We start from the raw sequence: 19,437 nt of genomic DNA on the forward strand, positions 1-19,437 counted from the left end.
TAACATCTTCTATCACTTAATAATAACAATTACAGTGAAAAAGTTATCAAGTTTTTTTTTTATTTTCATTTTTAAATCAATAAATTGGTATGTTTAATCGTTACTTAATTAATCGTCCATGCCTAACAACCTATTTTTTTAACATATTTCTGATAGGTGTGTTAAGGCAGATAAAATTTTTGTTCATATTAAAATTATTATAATTATAATATAATTATTATGTTTCTTTTTAATGCTTTGTTATAGATTCTTATCTCACACGAAGATTTCACGTATACGTGTGCGATTATCACTATACTATTTTATTTATTATACTATGTTATATCAAATGTAATTTTTATTAAAAAAATCATTATATTTAAATATTTCATTATAACTTCTAACATTTTAATCATTCATTTATTTGTTAAAAAAAATTAAAGCGCTATTCAAATATTTCTGCGCTTTTTATCATCAGTTTTTTTTTAAATATTTTCACATATCTTTATCATTTTTTGCCCGGTTACTTTTTTAAGAAGAATATAACGTAACCATTTGGACTTTTCTGACGTATTTAACTACTATATAAATCTTTTTTTTTATAATTGTACTTACTACTTAATAACGATAATCATTAAAATAGTAAAATTATTGAAAAAAAATCATTTAGAGAAAAATTTTATCTTTTATCGATAGTAGAGAAAAAATATTTCAATCTTTTCCTATTAAATATTCTCATTTTTTTCTTGAATATCATTATCTTACTATACAATTTATTAGTATGAAACAAATTAATAATTTCATATTTATTATATTTTAATCAAACATAATTCCAATTGAATTAATTCAATGGAAATAATTGAAATATTTATATTCATTCATTTTTAAAGAAAAAAATTTTTGTTTATTTAACAATTTAATATTTTTCTTTATTATTTTTCTTCCATATTATAATTGATCATCAATGTAAAAATCTTCATTATTTTTCGGTTCATTTTCACTTAATATATAAAACAAAAAAATTCTTTTCGCATGATCAATATTATACATTCTAATAAATTTCAATCTTGACACTATGTACAAGATAAATGTACATAAAGCAATGTATTAGATAAATTATCGCCGAATGATTGTTTTTTTTTAATAGATTATACATACTTAACAAAAAAATGTTTACCTGTCACGATCAAAAAAAAAATTAAAATAATCAATTAGTTTATTTTCGACAGACAAAATATGTACATAAAATTATTTTATGTCAAAAAAATCTATAAATTGCTACAATTGATTTTAGAAACAAATAATGTGCGCAGGATATTATAATTCAACGAAGAATCAAAAATAATTAAATTATTTAGTAATATTCCATGTTGCTATTTGTAGAGGTATTGTACTTCTTCCATACTCTAGAATTTTGTATTTTATTTTTCGCATATATTTTTAATCAATTTATATTAATCGATATAAAAAACAAAACATTAATTGTTTTAATCGTTCTTTAATCGCAATTATTTCTATTTACATCCCTTGGATGGAAGAACGTTCAATGACGGAAAAAAATTTTTCGATGCAAATAAGAAGATAAATATTGCGAATATAAATCGAGACGAAAAAAATAAAATAAAATTTACTCACAGGTTATCAGTCTATCGTGATGGATTAGCATCAGTTAATAAAGATTCTATTGGCGCGTACCTCTCGATCGTTAGACCATGAATTCTGTGCAAATGTTCGTTGAGTGTATTAGCCGCGATCGGTTGACACGGTGCAACATTTGGTGGTGTACTACCAATAGTATCAGCAAGAGTTACAACAAATGTTGACCACTCTGATATCAATTTATCGTCTTCCGGATATAAATTTTCCGCTCGTTCTAATAACGAAGAGATTACTGATACGCCAAACTAAAAAGAAGAAATTTATTAATTGTAATTAATTACTTCTGTAAATCATTGAAACATTTATCTATTAATAAATTATGGAATAATATGAATTAATCATAAAGGTGATATTTCATACCTTATTTGTGACAGCAGATGCCAGGCTATTGTTATTTTTATTAGTTTGTGTCGCAGAGTCTAAAAATGCTTTGGCTAAGCGTAAAACCATAGAAAAGTCATTAACGGTTTCAATCCATCGATAAAATTCAGGGAAAAATCGAACTAGGAAATTAGCATCTCGACGACAAATAACTGCCAGTCCTCGTATGATTCCTACCCAAATTTCTCCAAGTTGATTTGTATACTCCGTAACGCTGAGAAAAGGTAAAAATCGAAGTAATAAAGTTTTTCCTTTCCGGATACTCAGTATGCTAGCTAATTTGTCTTCGCGAAGAAGCTGGAAAATTGAAGTCAACATGATATTAATCAATTCTGGCGCCGTCTTCTTGACTGGTTTATTTTCTGGCTCTTGATCAGGCTGCTGTTGCTGCATTTGCTGAGCTTGTTGTTCAGCTAATTGTGCCAGTGGATTATTAATATCTTCAAGCTTTAATTGTATTGTGAATAAGCGTTCAATTTCTAACAATCTTTGACGAGCCTTTTTCATATCTTTCTGCTGTGACGAATAATTCTGAGTTGGTTCATTACTTGGAACTACATCCATATCAATTATTTTCCTTGGTGCTGTTACAGAACCACACTGCAATTTTCCTAATGAATTTTCAAATTGCATGGGAGTATAAACAACTTTCGTGAGTATATTTTGTGATTGATCTTTATCTTTCTCACGATATCCATTCTTATTATGAACTTTTTTATCTTTTTGTTTATCCTGATTTTCATTCTTTTTGTTTTGACGTTCACAAAACACTGTGTAATAATAATCATCGAAGTAAGGTTGATTAGTGTTATGTTGAAGCATCTGTATGTTTGTCAGCCATTGTTTCTCACGGTTACTCATCATTCCAGCATATTCATCATACTCGCTATTATCGTTTAAACCATTGACACCATGATTATGATGATAATGCTTCTGATTATTTCTGTTATTCCAATGTTGATTACTCTTAAAGAACGGTTGATGATTATTTGATGGCTGTGGATCACTATGGTAAGATCTATTTTGATTTCTCTGGTTATTAGAATGTTGTTGTTGCTGCTGTTGCTGATGTTGTTGTGGTTGTTGTTGAGAATGGGGTAGTAAATGATTTGGATGATTATTATTAAATGGTGGTTGCAAAAATTGAAATTGCTCAGGCCTTGTAAATTGAGGTGGTGGTATGTTAGGTCTGGGTGGTTGTGAAAAATTGCCCATAAAATTTCTATGAAGTGCTTGTTGTTGATTTCTATGAGCTAACATAAGGTGTGGAGGTGATAAAGGATACCTTAAAAGATTTGGAGCTTGATTAGGAGCTAAAGGCCGTGAATTTGGCAATATTGGTGGGCAAGGTACCACACATGGTGCTCGTGTGCGTATTGGAGCTAACTCAGCTATCATATGTTGGAAATATCTTGGAGGTAAGGTATCGAAATAACTATTGATTTGTCGATGTAATGATTTCGCATGATCTAGCAATAATTGATCATTTTGTGGAGCTTGAGTATTTAATACCGATGTTGGTGTTATTGGTTTTTGTAATCCAGGAGGTGGTCTACTGATAAGACCTCTTTCCAGTTCTTCAACTGTACATACATTTTTCAAGGCCACGGATAAAGGAGGTGCTTTTGGAGCTATTGGAAGGCTTGATGGGCTGTCCCATACACCTGGACGCGGAACAATTCCTTCCTTCTCATCCAATACCAAGTGAGAAAGACTATCCTTAATATCCACGTCGACACCATTCTTTAAAAAAATTAATTTTTTTAGAAAAAGTTAAATTATTAAAAAATAAAAATAAAGATAAAAATAACTACTTTCTGATTGGTGTGATGAATTGATTGGGTTTGATGTGGTCTTTTAGATTCAGTGATTTGTGCCAATTTCTCATGATCTTGTTCCCAGTCACCTGCTATCGCTTCGGAGCCGAAAGTCTCGTCGTTCAAGGCGTCATATTCTTCATCTTCAATTTCATCTCCATCTAAAGGACAGTCTATAGCATCGTCTAAGCCACTACCCTGTAAAAAAAATTCCCAAAATATTAAACTTATTTGAATTTTGGAGTATTCATCAACATTGAGTATGATTTTAGGTTATGTTGAGATGCTATGTATCTCGATCGTCAGCACAAAACAGGATGTTAAATATTAGATTTCGTCTTTTTTTACTGATAAAAAAAAATCAAGCTAATTTTAGTTAAGATGATTATTTATAGAATTATTTTTTCCGTTCGTCATACATTGAATGTGAACTCTTCACCTGTAGAAATGAAAAAATGAGTAGATAAATCAACAAAAACGTGAGTAGTTGGAAGGAAAACAAGCGTACATATATGCTCATTGCAAAATCTCTATTGTTAGAGCAATAAAAACTATGCAATTTGAAGAATGTATAAAAAAAATAATACTTACTAGTAGAGCGGTATCAAATCCGAAAAAAGAGTCAGCCATTTGTTTAAATAAAATGTACAAAATGTCATGTTCTGACAAAACGTCAAGTCTTCAACAAGACATCAGCTGTCATGGCGGATATTCCAGAACGGTGTGGAAGCCAATGCGATTACTGCGCCTCTGTAGGATTAAGTGTGAACGTAACGATCGTAGCGCCACAAATAATAAATAATGCAACTAACAAATTTGAATTTACTAAATAACTGGACAGAATTTTGATATTATAGAATTAATTAATATTTGAAGTAATAATAAAAAAAAATGATATCCAGAACGAATAAATTTTATTTTTAACAAAAGATAATTACAAACGAAAATTTATCAAATCACATATTTATATTTTGATTTACAAATTTTTTTATGTAAGTGAGATTTTAAATTTATTATTTTATTAAGTTTCAACAATTACCTTCAATTTTTAGAAAAGAAAATAATGATATTTGGCATAATTTTTTAATGGTATTTTAAATGTATTCCACATTCATTAATCAGTTTCATTTTTTTGTTTGCAAATAAAAAATAAAAAAAAAAATACGTATGAGATAATCATTAAAAAAGAAACATGTGCAACTTAATGTATCAATACATGAGTGACAAATACTTTTGTTTGTTTGATATAAAAGAAGATTAAAAAATTTATAACACATTAATTGTGTACTAACGGAATATGTTTATCAAGAATAACTCATTGAGATATTGGTTTTAATATGAGAGTGTTGAATTTAGTTTCCTACTTAAATCTATTTCTCTTTAGTTGTCTCTTTTGAGGTATTACTTTATGATTCACTGTTTCATGAAATATTTTAATGTCACATGAATCATTGATATACTTATGAATAAAAAAATGGTTAAAAATACGTAGAAAATATTGATTATGCACTGCATGCCATGCAAGCATCTCCATTTTCACGAGAGCATACAAGAACAGGATCTTCTTCCTCTTCTCCAGTAATTGATTGATTTTGCTGTGATTCATTTAAAGTTTGATTAGATTTGTATTCTTGAAGTCTTGATTTATCAACAGTAAACTGAAGAGCATTAGCAGCTGGTTTAGTTCTTAGATAATACATTCCAGTCTTTAATCCAAGATCCCAAGCATAAAAATGCATTGAAGTTAATTTATTCGTTGTTGGTTCAGCCATATGGACATTTAATGACTGCGATTGATCAATAAAAGCAGCTCTATCTGCAGCCATTTTTAAAATAATTTTTTGAGGAATTTCCCATACTGTTTTATAAAGTTCTTTTAACTCTTTAGGAATGCGAGCAATTTCTTGAACAGATCCATTGTGCGCAATTAATTCATTTCTCATATCATCATCCCAAAGATTATTCTTGATTAAATCTTTTAATAAATGTGGATTAACTATTTGAAATTCTCCTGATAGTACACGTCTTACATAAACATTGCTAGTATAAGGTTCAACAGATTCATTATTTCCTAAAATTTGAGCAGTTGAAGCTGTAGGCATTGGTGCAAGAAGAAGAGAATTTCTTACACCATGAATTGAAATGTTATTTTTTAATTCTGACCAATCCCATAGATCGGTAGGAGTTACATTCCACATATCATACTGTAAAATTCCTTCGCTAACTGGACTTCCTTTATAAGTTTCATAAGTACCTTTTTCTTGAGCAACTTCACAACTAGCTTCCAAAGCACCGTAGTAAATTGTTTCGAAGATTTGAATATTTAATTTTTGAGCTTCTTCACTTTCAAATGGATAACCCATCAGCAAGAAAGCATCAGCTAAGCCTTGAACTCCAATTCCAATGGGTCTATGCTTGCGGTTTGATTTTTCTGCTTCAGGAAGTGGATAATTATTTACATCAATAACTCTATCTAAATTTTTTGTAACAATTTTTGTGATATCCTTAAGTTTCTTGAAATTATAAGTACGATTAACAGAATCAACGAAACGATTTACTGCAATTGATGCAAGATTACACACTGCAATTTCATCTGGACTACAATACTGGACAATTTCCGTACAGAGATTGCTGCAATGAATTGTACCTAAATTTTTGTGATTAGACTTACGATTACAATGGTCTTTATATAGCATATATGGAGTGCCTGTTTCAACTTGAGATTTTAGAATTGCCATCCAAAGCTCTCGAGCTTGGACTTGACGAATAAATCGTCCTTCCTCTTCATATCTGGTATAAATTTTTTCAAACTCTTCACCCCAGTTATTATGAAGGTCAGGACTCTCATGAGGACACATTAGACTCCATATACCATCTTCTTTTACTCGGTTCATAAAAAGATCTGGAATCCATAGTGCATAAAATAAATCTCTAGCTCGATATTCTTCTTTTCCAGTATTTTTTTTCAAGTCCAAAACATCAAAGATATCAGCATGCCAGGGTTCTAAATAAATAGCAAAAGCTCCTGGTCTTTTATTTCCGCCTTGATCAACATAACGTGCTGTATTATTATAAACTCGAAGCATTGGAACTAGGCCATTAGAAACTCCATTTGTGGTACTGATTGGAGTATTTCTGGCTCTGATGCAGTGAATGGCTAAGCCAATTCCACCACCAGATTTACTAATGAGTGCACATCTTTTTAAAGTATCGTAAATTCCATCAATACTATCTTCCATCATTGTTAGTAAGAAACAACTGAAAATTTTTTATAGTTAATGTTTTAATTGTATTGTATAATTTTATATTCTATAAGTACTTAGTTAATAAAAAATTATTGTAATCAAATGATAAAAATAAGAATTTTACCTGGACATTTGTTGGGAAACTGTACAAGCAGAAAAAAGAGTAGGTGAGGCATGAGTGAAATATTTCAGAGACATGAAGTTATACGTTTCAATAACTTTTTCAATATTTTCCTCATGAATCGCTACTGCAACTCTCATTAACATATGTTGAGGCCTTTCAACGACCTTGCCATTAATTTTTAACAGATAACTCTTCTCCAATGTTTTAAAACCGAAATAATTATAGTCAAAATCTCTTTCATTAACAATAGCAGAATCAAAAGCATCTTTATGCTTTTGAATGATGTCATTGTGATATTTACTAATTATTGGAGTATGTTCATTTGTTACTGGATCGTATATATGATGAAGATCATTCATCACCTCTGGGAAATAAATGGATCAATAAAGAAATCTACATTCATCTACAATCTTTCTAATAAATAATTACCACTAAAAGCCTTTTTAGTTTCTTTTTGAAGATTTGAAATAACAATTCTAGCAGCTAAAATGGCATAATCAGCATGCTTTGTCGTCATTGTAGCGACAATTTCAGCAGCTAGATTGTCTAATTGAACAGTTGTAACTCCAGTATAAAGGCCACTGATGACTTTAGAAGTGATGGCAGGCTAAAAATAATCAATTTATTAATAGCATTATACCTAAAATATCTTTGATAAATGAAAAAATGAATAAATAATCTTGATTGTAGCAATTAGACATACAGGATCGACATAATCCATATCCAGGCCATAACAAAGTCTTTCAATTCTTGAGGTAATTTTATCATAATGAACTTCCTCTTTATTACCATCTGAAAGAACATATTTAATAAGTGATCAAAGAATTAATTAATCTTCAAAAAATCAGATATAAGATATATAATAAGATAAAGGTTTTATAAAGAATACATACAAGTTTCATGGTAGTCTGAAGAAGTAATAAAGGCAATTGGATTTCAAACATTAATAATCAAATTAATATTAATGCTTGATTAATAATAGTAAAATACCGGTATTTTGGTTATCTATGATGACTGATCATCATTCTTGAATGACGAAAGGATTCATAAATATCTACTTACCGCGTTTCACAACAAACATTCGTCCTTTCTTCTCTTTATCCTTCATTATTGCAAAGATTTATGATATAAAATTATTAAAATACAATTATTTGTAAATAAGAATGATAATTATTAAATATATCAAAGCGAAAAGACTCTCTAGCTAACCAAAGAATGTAAGCTAACGCGTTTTTCTGCTTTTTGGCGGGAGATTGATTGTAATTGTTGACTTCTGGAACTTTTGAGATCTCTTGGAGACTACAACGACGTTCAATATCAGCTGTGGTACTAAAGTTTTGATGCCTCAAACAACAGAAATCGCTTTAAAAAAGTACGTTTAAATAATGAGATGTTTAGGTTTTTGAACTCTATATTATTATAAAGTTTATTTTTTTCTATTAAAAAAGTAAAAATTGAATTGTTCATCTATTTAGTTTCTCATTTTAATTTTTGCTAAAATTTAAAATTAATTAGTACTCCATCTTAATAGTGGCGCTAAATGCAAATGTCTGATAGAACCTGTCTGCTTCTACGCATGAGTAAGACGCAGAAAATGGATGGCTGAATGTCATGTAGGCTTCATTCAAATTTCCAATAATGGTAAGTATAATTCATTGTTTTTGTTGGATATTTTTGCAAAAATTAATTATGAAAGTATGTTGAATAATTATAAATAAAAACATCATCATGGCAATTCAATAATAATAAGATAATGATAAAAATTTGTTTAACTATCTTATATTGTATTTTTGAATTCTATAAGTGATAAATTTTTTTCATAGTATTATAATATAATCTCAATAGTTTATTAATATGCTAAATAATGAAGAAAATAATTATTTTTATTTATGACTTCACAACATGAAAGAGAGCTAAAAGTAAACATTAATTCATTTCACGATAGTATTTTTATATCGTGGTCTACATTCATTAGAAAAGTAGGGAGGACGTTGACCAATAAACGCACAGAATTGAACAGGAACGCTGGAGACACGAGTTCTTGAAGCGGGAAATGAAAACTTGACGCATTCGCTGTTGAGCATTGGAGTAGTCAAGTAGAGTGCTACTCACTACAGTGTGGTAGTGTGTTGGGAGACGAGTGACGATCAATAATATTACGAAAATGAGTTGGTGAATGCCGTATATTCGTTTACGAACATTCTTAGTCACGAAGCCATGCTATCTATTGATTACGAAAGGCTTCAATTTGAACCGGATAATTATGCTAAATGTTTTTACGAATTATTCAAGACTACCGCCGAAAATGAAAGGTATATTATTATCACTGATGTAATTCCTATAACCTCAGAAAGCTGCTTTGTTTACGTGATGTTTCTCCAATCTTTAATTTAATTACATTTAATCTGCTTGATTCTTTTATTCAAAATTATAAACAATTGGCTTTTTGTCAATGGTTCAACAACAATTTCGAACTTTTTCATTATTTCACTCTTATAAATAAATACCTTGTTTGTTTTTTGTAAACGTTGATACAGGTTTTTGAAATTTTTTATGAAACTTCTTTTTTCAGAGTTAAAAGTGATTGGAAAAAATGTAAAAAATCAAGAATCAATAAAAGGAAGGAAAAGAAAAAGGTATGAATTTTGAAATATTAATAATTATATTTGTTTGTGTTTAAACAACACAACAAACGTAAGAGTGGTGATAAAAATACAGATAAATTTTATTCATTGATTGTTAGAAAGAAGAAATACTAAAAAAGTGTATTGCATCATTTTAAATGATTAGCATTGTGTGAATAAACAAAAAGATCTTTAAGAATGGATTTCAATTATTTAAATTTCTACTTTACTTTAAAGCACACATATTTATATACTCCAATATATGAAAGGTGTTCTCAGTAAATACCTTTTTCAAGATAAAATTATGTAGGCATAATATTTTTATTTCAATTTATTGTATACCAAACGAGTTCTTTATTTAAAAAATAGATTATGAATCATAGTTTAATAAACAGATAATCGTATATCAAGCAATATTAATGTTTAACTATTTCTAGTAATTTATTAATTTTATTATTGCTCAATTTTTCATTGCAATAAATATTTTTTCACAATAAAACTATTATTGATTGAATTATTTTAATTTCAGTTTGAGATAAATGGAGATTCAAGCTACACAGGTCCACCAGAAATCGAATTATCAAGCAATGCATCAGCTTTTGCCGTATTTGCTAGTGTTAGAGATGCCATCCTGGAAAAGAATTCTAGAGTTTCTAATGAAACATTTAGAGCTTCCACTTGTAGCTCGCCACAGCCACCAGAGCTTAGTGATACGATTGATACTGATAGCGATGATGAAGACAGGATATCATCGACTCAAACATTACCAAAGATCGTTGGCATTGGGTTGAGAAGTATTTTTACGTTGATGAGAGAGAGCCGAACAATAGAACCGCTTTTATGTACTAAATCCCTGAGTGCCTTGTTGGATGTTCTCCAGGGCCAAATGCCCGAGAGTTTAAAATCCGAACCTGAAGATGTCATCGATCCTTTATTTGATCTTCTTCTGGATCTTGCCACTTCTCATGGACCGGAATCAACAGTAGCAAACGATGGAAAACATTTGACTGCTGTAGCTTGTGCATGTTTATTGAGTTTAGTTGTAGTTCGTGGAAATACTGGAAGACTTTTAACAGCAATAGCAGCTCTTCTAATGTGCCCTAGAGCTTTAGCAACTCAAAATATTCAAATGCCAGCTGTACTAGCATCTCTTCAACGTAGTGTCGAAGCTGTGTTGTTAGGGAAAGTTTCACGACCTGATTGGATGACATATGGTATCCCGAAAAGTTCAAAAATCTATAAATTTACCCTTGGATTACCCAGTGAAATTCATAATGTTATATTAAATGGTAAAAGTTTCGTCAGTGATGGGAAATTTTTGTACCTTCACACTAATAGGGGGTTGTTAAAAATCGGTAGTGGTTATGGGGGAACGATTGGGGGACAATTATATGGACACAAACCGGATTTCTTCCCTACTGAAGTTGGATGGCTAGGCTATGCAAGTGTAAGTTAAATATTAATCGATTACTGATTATTGTGAATGGTAAAATTGCCTTTAAATATATGCAGTAACGATTGATAATGATTTATTAACCGCATTATCGATGAATAGTGAGTTTATTCACTTTTATGTTGATAAATAAATTATTCTACTTAACAGAAAATAATTTAAAGAAATTTACAAAAATTAATACACTAATCGAGAAAGTTTCAATGAAAACATTGATGATTCTTCTTGAAAGTGATTCTAGATACAAATAAAAATAATATAAACTTTTTCTCAATTTCAAACTAATATTTACATATTTTATTCACAGGGATCTTTGTATTTTAAATGTGCTCCTAAGAAGCATTGCGAACTTTTAGAGTTGGATGCAGAAACTTTAACAGTAAGAGGAATTGCAGTTCTTGAGGGTAGAGATTGGCCTTCATCTGTGATGTTTTCCGATGGTATTAATTTGGGCATGATCACAGCCGGGAAAGATGTAACTTTATGTTTTATTACAACTTACGACAAAAATTATATTAATATTATGTAATCATTACAAAAAATTTGTTTTTCAGGATGGTTTTGTTGTACGAACGATAAATACATTAAGTAGTCCAGTCTCTGTAACATCAGAATTACCTCTAAAACTTGCAAGAAAGTGTGTAGATACATTTGGCTGGGCATTATTTGATGAAGAGCAAGGAGCACATACTTTAAGTCCTGGCAGTGATGATGAAATATTAACAGTGACTGCTGGTAAAGAGTTTTGTGTGTTGAAAACTTCATCTGGAAAATTACTATATACTGGAAAAGGCAGTTGTTTAGGAATGAAGAATAACACTCGACCAAATCGTTGGCTAGAATTTACGATAAGCAAAGGGTCGAAAATTTCCCAAGTAGTTGCGGGTCATGATGGTCAGCATCTTATTCTAGTCTTGGAAGATGGGTCTGCTTTATTCGCGGGAACTGCACGTAGAGGAGAAGACGGTGATAACAATAAAGTCCGTCGAGCTTCAAAGCCAGTAAAACCAAAGAAAATGCTTAGGATTGATGGCCAGTTTATTGTTGATGCAGCATGTAATAATGGATCTACAGCACTCGTATCTAAAGAAGGTTTATTGTTAATGTTCGGTAAAGATACGCTTCATAGTGATCCTGCATCGGGGGTTGTTAATGATCTCAAAGACGTAATAGTTCAAAAAGTAGCATTAGGAAAAGCTCATGCAGCTGTGGTGACTAATAAAGGGCATCTATATACTTTTGGAATTAATAACAAAGGACAATGTGGTAGAGACTTTTCTGTTGTTCGTCAACCCAATAAAGAAGTGACAGTAGTAGCTATGGAAACTGGAGCTGGAGAGGATGAACTACTTGTTGCTGAAGAAGGTAAATGTTCATCATTATTATGAAAAAGTTAAACATTTTCATAGCTGAGTTAATATTCATTTGACAATTGAATATACATGTTTCTGAAATAGAATGTGAATTATTTTACGAGAATGATAAAATGAAGTTATTTATAAGCACCATTTACTTACTGCGGATATAAATGTAGTGTGTTATTTAATTTCTCAATTTGTGTATAATACAATTTTGTGATCCTAGAAAGTGGAGAACAAGGAGAAGAATGGGAAGAGGCTCGAGGTATGTGTCCACCAGGTCAGCATCAATGGAGACATCGAACTTGCATGGTCTGCACAGTATGTCGTGAATGCACGGGTTTTGGTATATCTTGTTTAACCAGTATTGTGCCTAATCGGAATCCAAAACGACCTGGCCAGTGAGCATAATTTAAATTGGCCTAAAGTAATTACCAATAGATGTTTTCATTACATTAATTAAATTATTTTGAACTTAGGGAATGTGGCTGTGGCGTTGGCGACAGTGGTTGTGCTGAATGTGGTTGCTGTAAAATTTGCGCTCGTGAAAGTTGTGATAATGGTGGTGATATGGCAGTTTTTGGACCATCAGGCGGTGGAGATTTAGGCATGATGAGATTGCACATGTTGTTTGAAGGTAGTCTGAATCTACCAGCCACCTTCAGCGGGCTGGTTTCGTGGTTTTTGCATCATATTTTTTTAAACAGATATTGATTAATTTTTTTTTGTGAAAATGTTTTTTATTAACAACATTGTCTTTTTATAAATATGTATAATTGTTGAACAGCTTGCTAGGGTCTGGTAGGTGACGACGGGTGATAACAACACTAATTATTTTTTTTTTCATTTCTAGGACGTTCTGGATCAAACTTTAAAGAGTACCTGAAGAGACGTTTAGAAGAGCGAAAACAACGCCAGAGAATTAAAGCTGGGCCTAGTGTTGTTCAATGGTCAGGAATAAAAATAAAGGCTTCTAATAATCCAAGATCTGGTAAATAAAATGATATAAGAAATTGTCTTTATCCCGACTGGTTACATTTATTAATTATTTGAATAATAATGTTTTCCTTAGTTGGACCGAGTGTATTACCTCGAAAAAGTGCGCCAGGAAAAGCTCCAATAGGTGGAGGTCTTGTAGAAGAAGTTGTTGGAAGTAGTGATCCTGAAAAAGGAGAAACAGCACGAATTACGAGTATCCCTCCAGCTAGAGTACCAATTCCTAGTAATAGTCCTGTGATCCAAGTGTCCTGTGGACTTCACCATACCGTAGTACTTCTTCAAAACGGTGAAGTTTACAGTTTTGGTAGTAATATTTATGGACAATTAGGTGTGGGTGACTTAATCGCTCATGCGGGTCCTGTTCAAGTAAAAATACCAGCGATAGCTACACAAGTAGCAGCTGGAAGCAATCATACCGTTATATTAACGAATAAAGGAGAAGTTTATACGTTTGGAGCTTATCAGGTTAGTAAATAAAAATTATTCATTATTCATATTAACGTCACAATCATTTATTATGATGCCATAATTATTTATTTAATTCACAGAAAGGTCAATTGGGCATGAACTGGTGGAATGAGTCAAACATGACACAGAGCAGAAAGTTCGAAAGATCTCAACCATGGCATAGTTTTCCTAACATTGTACCGAATATTGGAATTCGTTGGGGAAGACGAGCAACATGGGTTGGTGCAGCTGGAGATCAAACGTACATCAAGGTAGATGAAATAAATTCGATCAACCTATCAAAAAGTACAGTGATGGCAAACAAAAACTGCATCATCTTAATTCCTCATTATCTTGAGCACGCGAATACATTCAAGTGTTTAGTGATAAACAAACGTGATGGAAGTTGTACAAGTTTTAATGGCAATGACCAAGTGGATTTTTCTCAGAGTGCAGCGTGTTTAGATTCTCTTTACAATGTGATTTGGACGTTTAACCCATCAACAAGTGAAATAAGTCCTCATAATATTATTACTACGGAAGCTCGAAGTATACCTAATTTAAGTGCATCAATTTTAAGTCCTGCACTAGCTCTTCCAGTTGTTTCTTCCTGTTTCGTAACAAGAACTCAAGCTGCTATGCATCTTTTAAGTTGTTTAGATACTCTCACTCAAGCACAAAATGAAAAATTATCAGTTATTGAAGAAAATGAATTAAATCAGTCAAATCACGATAAAATTTATAGTCGTGAAGATTTTATGACTGTAAACAGGTTTGAAAATCATGGAGGAGGCTGGGGGTACTCAGGTCATTCAATTGAAGCTATCAGATTTAGTGCAGATACAGACATTTTATTAGGTGGTTATGGACTTTTTGGAGGTCGCGGTGAATATATGGCAAAAATAAAACTTTTTGATATCGGAATGGATGGTGGAGATCAAGAGAGTGACGGAGAGTTATTGGTGGAAACTGAAGAAATACCGTATGAATGTGAGCCTCGTCAAAAATATTCAATTTTATTTGAAGAGCCGATAGCTTTACAAGCAAATCGATGGTATGTTGCTTGGGTAAGGGTCAGTGGACCTTCTAGTGATTGTGGATCTGGTGGTCAAGCGATGGTTACATCTGACGATAATGTTGTCTTCTACTTTAAGTCTTCAAAGAAGTCTAATAATGGTACTGATGTAAATGCAGGCCAAATACCTCAACTTTTGTATCAGATCATTACCCCAGAGAATCAATCTCCTAACCGGCCAAGAGACCAAGCAGAACCTGTGTATATTTTGCACAGAGAATTCAGCCGCACGGTAACAAAAGACTGTTTTCAATCTTTGATTTCTCTACTTCAATGGAGTTGGAATACTTTAAAAGCTGGATTATCAGAATCGGTCCATCGATTACCGTCCACCTCTCATCACTCCGTTTTGGAGATGGATCACTTGGTTTATATCAGTGAAGCCAGTCTTAGACTTTTAAGAACTTATACTAATGAAATTTATCCGAACCAACCTGGAAAGAAGACTCCTCAAGAATCTGTAAGACTTGCTGAATGTATTGGAGAAGTTCGTGCTCTACTTCGGCAAATTCTTTCGGATTCTGTACAAACAAGTGCTTCTAAAAGCAAAGGAAAGATTAAAGGTAGTAAAATTGATAGAATAGGAAGTAATAAAATGATCGAACTTATTCTAGAAGAATGTCATAAGACTTTTGTTGCTTGTTATCATGCATTTTATCCTACTGCCTACTTGAAATGGACATCTCTATGTGAACTATTATCAGAGATTGATAAAGAACAAGGAACATCACCAAAGGATCGATTATTATCAGCAGTTTTAGACTCATTGTGCAGTTCATCAATAAGGTTGCGGTGTACTTTTCCAATTCTTAGTAATGTAATGGACAATAGTGATGGTATCAAGACTCAATTAAGTCCTTCCGATAACTCGGGATTGCCAATGATGAAGTCTTCAGAACCTCATCAATATCCTATTTTAGTGGAACAGATGAGCTATAAGTCTCAAGTTGAAAGTACTGGACGTGAAGTTTTAAACTGGTCCTTCCGCGAAGTTCTTGATAGACTTCTGGATCTTATTTTAGTTCCTGTAAAGAAGACTTTATGCCGTGAAAAGAATTACTCACTGCCCAATTTAATTCTTCACTGCTGTTATTTACTTGCGCGGGTAATTGCCGAATTGGCTGCACAGTCTAGTGGAAATGAGGATGAATTGCAAGCCGTCTGCGGTAGATTCATGTACACAACCCCGTCGAGATTCACACGTACCAATCAGACAAGAACGTGGAATACTGGAAATGGTTCTCCTGATGCTATTTGTTTCTCGGTCGATAGACCTGGTATAGTTATTGCAGGAGTGGGGATCTACGGAGGTGTTGGGATGTATAATTATGAGCTTGAGCTTTTAGACGACCAAAATAATACGGGAAACGATCCGTCTCATACACAGAGATGGAGTAGTCTTGATTTCAAACGAGGAACGTTTGGTCCTGACGACTGTGTGAACGACATCGTTGAGCTTAAGTTTTCCAAACCTGTAAGCATTAAAGAAAACGTTAAGTATGCTATAAGACTACGCAATCATGGTGGTAGAACGAGCAATGGTGATGGTGGTTTGAGCGTCGTTCGTGGACCAGATGGTACAAACTTTACTTTTACGGCTTGCTCTCTTAGTTTCAATGGCACGACTCAAACACGTGGACAAATACCACACATCCTATATTATTCTAATCCGCAAGACTCTGAAAGCCCTCATACGATCAAAGCCTTAGCTGAAATGCAAGCTAGAAAATGTACACTTACTATGACAACTACTATCGTTCATCGGGCTAATGAAATTCTTGCTCTTGCTAGAGAACGAGCAGAAGATATCGTAGCTACTGAAGTTCTGGGTAATGCGACTTTTGTTACGACACTTTTACCTCTTGTGATGGCTCATCTTGGTCCACTTGCTACTTCAGATCCCAAGAGTGCAGTCCAAGTGTTGACGTTGATTCAAGAGATGTTACCTCACGTTGCTGGATTAAATCTTCTTTCTGCAATGGGAATGTCTCAAGTGTCTCAAGACAGTGAGAGTCAGAGTCACTTTGTCCCTCCTGTTACTACGAGTCATCATTATACTTGGCTGGAGAGTGATCACCCTTACAAACCCGCTACTGTTTCTAATTATAAAGTAACATTTCCTGAATCTGTCAAGTGGATGACTATTGAATTTACTCCTGAATGCGGTACTGCACAACCTGAAGATTACCTTCAACTTTACATTCCAAACTTCAGTGGAGCTGGAAAAACTGAAGACAATGCTATTTATTTACCAGTATTACATAAGATGAGTAATGTTTCAACACAATGGCCTCAATATGCTATTGTTTTACCAGGCAACGAAGTGATATTTTCTTTAGAGACTGCGTCAGATTATATGAAAGATGATATGTCTGTTACGTATGGATTTAAATGTTTAATCATCGGCTACGATTGGATTTCGTCCGGCAATGGATTAAAAAATTTAGAGATTGAATTGTCGTTTCTTGGTGGTGCTTGTGCAGCTAGTCTGATGAAGAAAAGTCTTATTTTACCTGCTGTTTCAAGTGAGTTATTTCCTCATTTTTATCATGTTTTATAAACAATGGGGTTTTATTCCTTTTTATTTTTATTCTGATAGAATCGTAGATATGATATTATGAAAACCTTCATTTTATTCCTATGAATCAAAATTATGCAGAAGATATGCAAACTTTATCACCGGCAAAGACGTGATTTCGTAATTAAAAATGCAAACAAAGCTTTTTTCTATTCATTTATTAATAAATATTAATTAAGAATTAAGTCGAGAAAAATAATTTAATATTTTGAAAGTCTTTTAATTATATTCAAATCAATATTGTATAAAATTATTTGTTAATAACACAAAAAGATGTATAATTATAATTTCATTAGATATTGACTAGAAAAAAAGTTTTTAATTAAATCTGAATAAATCATGTGGAAATTTTTTTAGTGGAAGAAGTGGAAGATAATGTGAAGCTTGCACAGGAAACATCTCGGAAAATATTCTCCATTCATTCTTCATTGTTAAGCAGAGGATTCGCCCTTGCAGCACCTCCAACAGTGACCCAGGCCCTGGATGGTGTGATCCCGTTTAGGTGAGTGAGATAATTTTCTTAATGCATGAAAACTTCCACAAGTTGATTATCGTGATTAGATTAATTAACTAATTAATCTTGGAAAGTTGAAAATTTATCAGAATTTTCGGCGATTAACTATCGCAATGAGACTTTGCGATTTATCTATACAAGTGTGACACTATAACTGTTTGATATTATTAATCATAGTTAGCTGTCGTGTTAAGCTAATCGCGTAACCTCGTGACATAGTCCACAACGACGTCAAATACAGCCTCGGTCACAGCAAGCGATTGTGTCGGCGTAGTTTAATGACGTCGTCGTCTAACCAAATGGTCGACATTAATACTCTCTGAACTCGAACAATTTAGCGATTGCATTTGAGATCAATAACCTCGTTTTAACTTCTCAAAAGATTAAATTCCAATTTTAAATGATTCTTTAGATATTGGAGTCATTTAATTTGATTAGATTTCATATTGAAATTTATAATAGCACGAAATCCAATATCAAGATAAATGAAAAATAATAAATGATTAATCGCTGTTAGCTGTTGGATTCATCAACAAATCATTGAAAATTAATGCACTATGGTTTGATGAAAATAGATTTATTCCATTGAATAATTAAACAGTAAATGTTTGATAATACATTTCCAAAGTAATTTATTATTACTTATCATTTATTAAGCATCACTCTCTTAACTAATCTTTAAAAATATCTTAATTCTCTCATAGCTGTGAAATTAATTTCAAACTTAACATCATAAAGCGAACAAAAAAAAAACAATGTTCACATTCAAAACATGATGCATTTAGCGTTTCTAAACTTTACTTATAAAAAGATTCGCGATAAGCGGAGTTTGCCTATTACAAACATCCAAAGTCATCATTATAATTTTAGCTATGACTTCATTGATGAATTGTAAATTCATAAGTTTTTGTATTAAAAAAAGCAAGTACTTTTTTCTTGTATTATAGCAATGAATTGGCAGCTTATTGTTAAGCATATCACGATAAATTTTTCTAACAAAAAGAATATATTTGATCAAAATTTTTATTCCACGAAACTATTTTTCCTTTCATCGTACGAATATTGAAAAGAATGAAGAAGTATTATGAATTGAAAATGTAGTAGATCGCTTGAAAATATTCTGAAGAGACTCAAGAGTATTGAAAACCCTCACGTAAGCGTTCATGGTATTTGCTAGGTAATCA

General features: G+C 32.1%; 3 protein-coding genes across 3 annotated transcripts; 1 reads left to right on the forward strand and 2 right to left on the reverse strand.

Moving 5' to 3' along the window:
• Positions 1-936: 936 nt before the first annotated feature.
• Positions 937-4,556, reverse strand: Patr-1 (Protein associated with topo II related - 1). The gene is made up of 4 exons (XM_035085947.1): positions 4,428-4,556; positions 3,834-4,034; positions 1,999-3,762; positions 937-1,883 (listed from the first exon to the last, which is right to left on the reverse strand). Exons 1-4 carry the CDS (start codon positions 4,464-4,466, stop codon positions 1,626-1,628), a joined length of 2,262 nt encoding a protein of 753 aa, XP_034941838.1. The 5' UTR covers positions 4,467-4,556; the 3' UTR covers positions 937-1,625.
• Positions 4,557-4,916: 360 nt separating this feature from the next.
• On the reverse strand, positions 4,917-8,463 carry LOC118068500 (ribonucleoside-diphosphate reductase large subunit-like). Its single transcript, XM_035085948.1, has 5 exons — positions 8,268-8,463; positions 7,909-7,997; positions 7,635-7,812; positions 7,206-7,569; positions 4,917-7,094 (listed from the first exon to the last, which is right to left on the reverse strand). The coding sequence occupies exons 1-5, from the start codon at positions 8,311-8,313 to the stop codon at positions 5,339-5,341; spliced, it is 2,433 nt and encodes an 810-aa protein (XP_034941839.1). The 5' UTR covers positions 8,314-8,463; the 3' UTR covers positions 4,917-5,338.
• Positions 8,464-9,266: 803 nt separating this feature from the next.
• On the forward strand, positions 9,267-18,355 carry LOC118068685 (E3 ubiquitin-protein ligase MYCBP2-like). Its single transcript, XM_035086293.1, has 11 exons — positions 9,267-9,517; positions 9,778-9,841; positions 10,359-11,276; positions 11,590-11,757; positions 11,837-12,647; positions 12,867-13,041; positions 13,120-13,277; positions 13,494-13,631; positions 13,713-14,104; positions 14,188-17,686; positions 18,097-18,355. Exons 1-11 carry the CDS (start codon positions 9,423-9,425, stop codon positions 18,243-18,245), a joined length of 6,567 nt encoding a protein of 2,188 aa, XP_034942184.1. The 5' UTR covers positions 9,267-9,422; the 3' UTR covers positions 18,246-18,355.
• Positions 18,356-19,437: the final 1,082 nt, after the last annotated feature.

The sequence above is a fragment of the Chelonus insularis genome, unplaced genomic scaffold, assembly GCF_013357705.1.
Source record: "Chelonus insularis isolate UGA/USDA-ARS -01 unplaced genomic scaffold, ASM1335770v1 contig_3_pilon, whole genome shotgun sequence".
NCBI classification, from domain to species: Eukaryota; Metazoa; Arthropoda; class Insecta; order Hymenoptera; family Braconidae; genus Chelonus; species Chelonus insularis.

Bases quoted from the DNA above. Each gene is read 5' to 3' on its own strand.
- LOC118068685 (XM_035086293.1), top strand. From the start codon at position 9,423: ATGCTATCTATTGATTACGAAAGGCTTCAATTTGAACCGGATAATTAT. The intron at 9,842-10,358 runs GTATGAATTTTG...TTTTAATTTCAG, and splicing joins AAAGGAAGGAAAAGAAAAAG to TTTGAGATAAATGGAGATTC. The intron at 17,687-18,096 runs GTGAGTTATTTC...AAATTTTTTTAG, and splicing joins TATTTTACCTGCTGTTTCAA to TGGAAGAAGTGGAAGATAAT.
- LOC118068500 (XM_035085948.1), bottom strand. From the start codon at position 8,313: ATGAAGGATAAAGAGAAGAAAGGACGAATGTTTGTTGTGAAACGCG. The intron at 7,570-7,634 runs GTAATTATTTAT...TTTATTTCCCAG, and splicing joins AACTAAAAAGGCTTTTAGTG to AGGTGATGAATGATCTTCAT. The intron at 7,095-7,205 runs GTAAAATTCTTA...AAAAATTTTCAG, and splicing joins GTTTCCCAACAAATGTCCAG to TTGTTTCTTACTAACAATGA.
- Patr-1 (XM_035085947.1), bottom strand. From the start codon at position 4,466: ATGGCTGACTCTTTTTTCGGATTTGATACCGCTCTACTA. The intron at 4,035-4,427 runs GTAAGTATTATT...TTTTTTTTACAG, and splicing joins GATTTGATACCGCTCTACTA to GGTAGTGGCTTAGACGATGC. The intron at 3,763-3,833 runs GTAGTTATTTTT...ATTTTTTTAAAG, and splicing joins TTCATCACACCAATCAGAAA to AATGGTGTCGACGTGGATAT.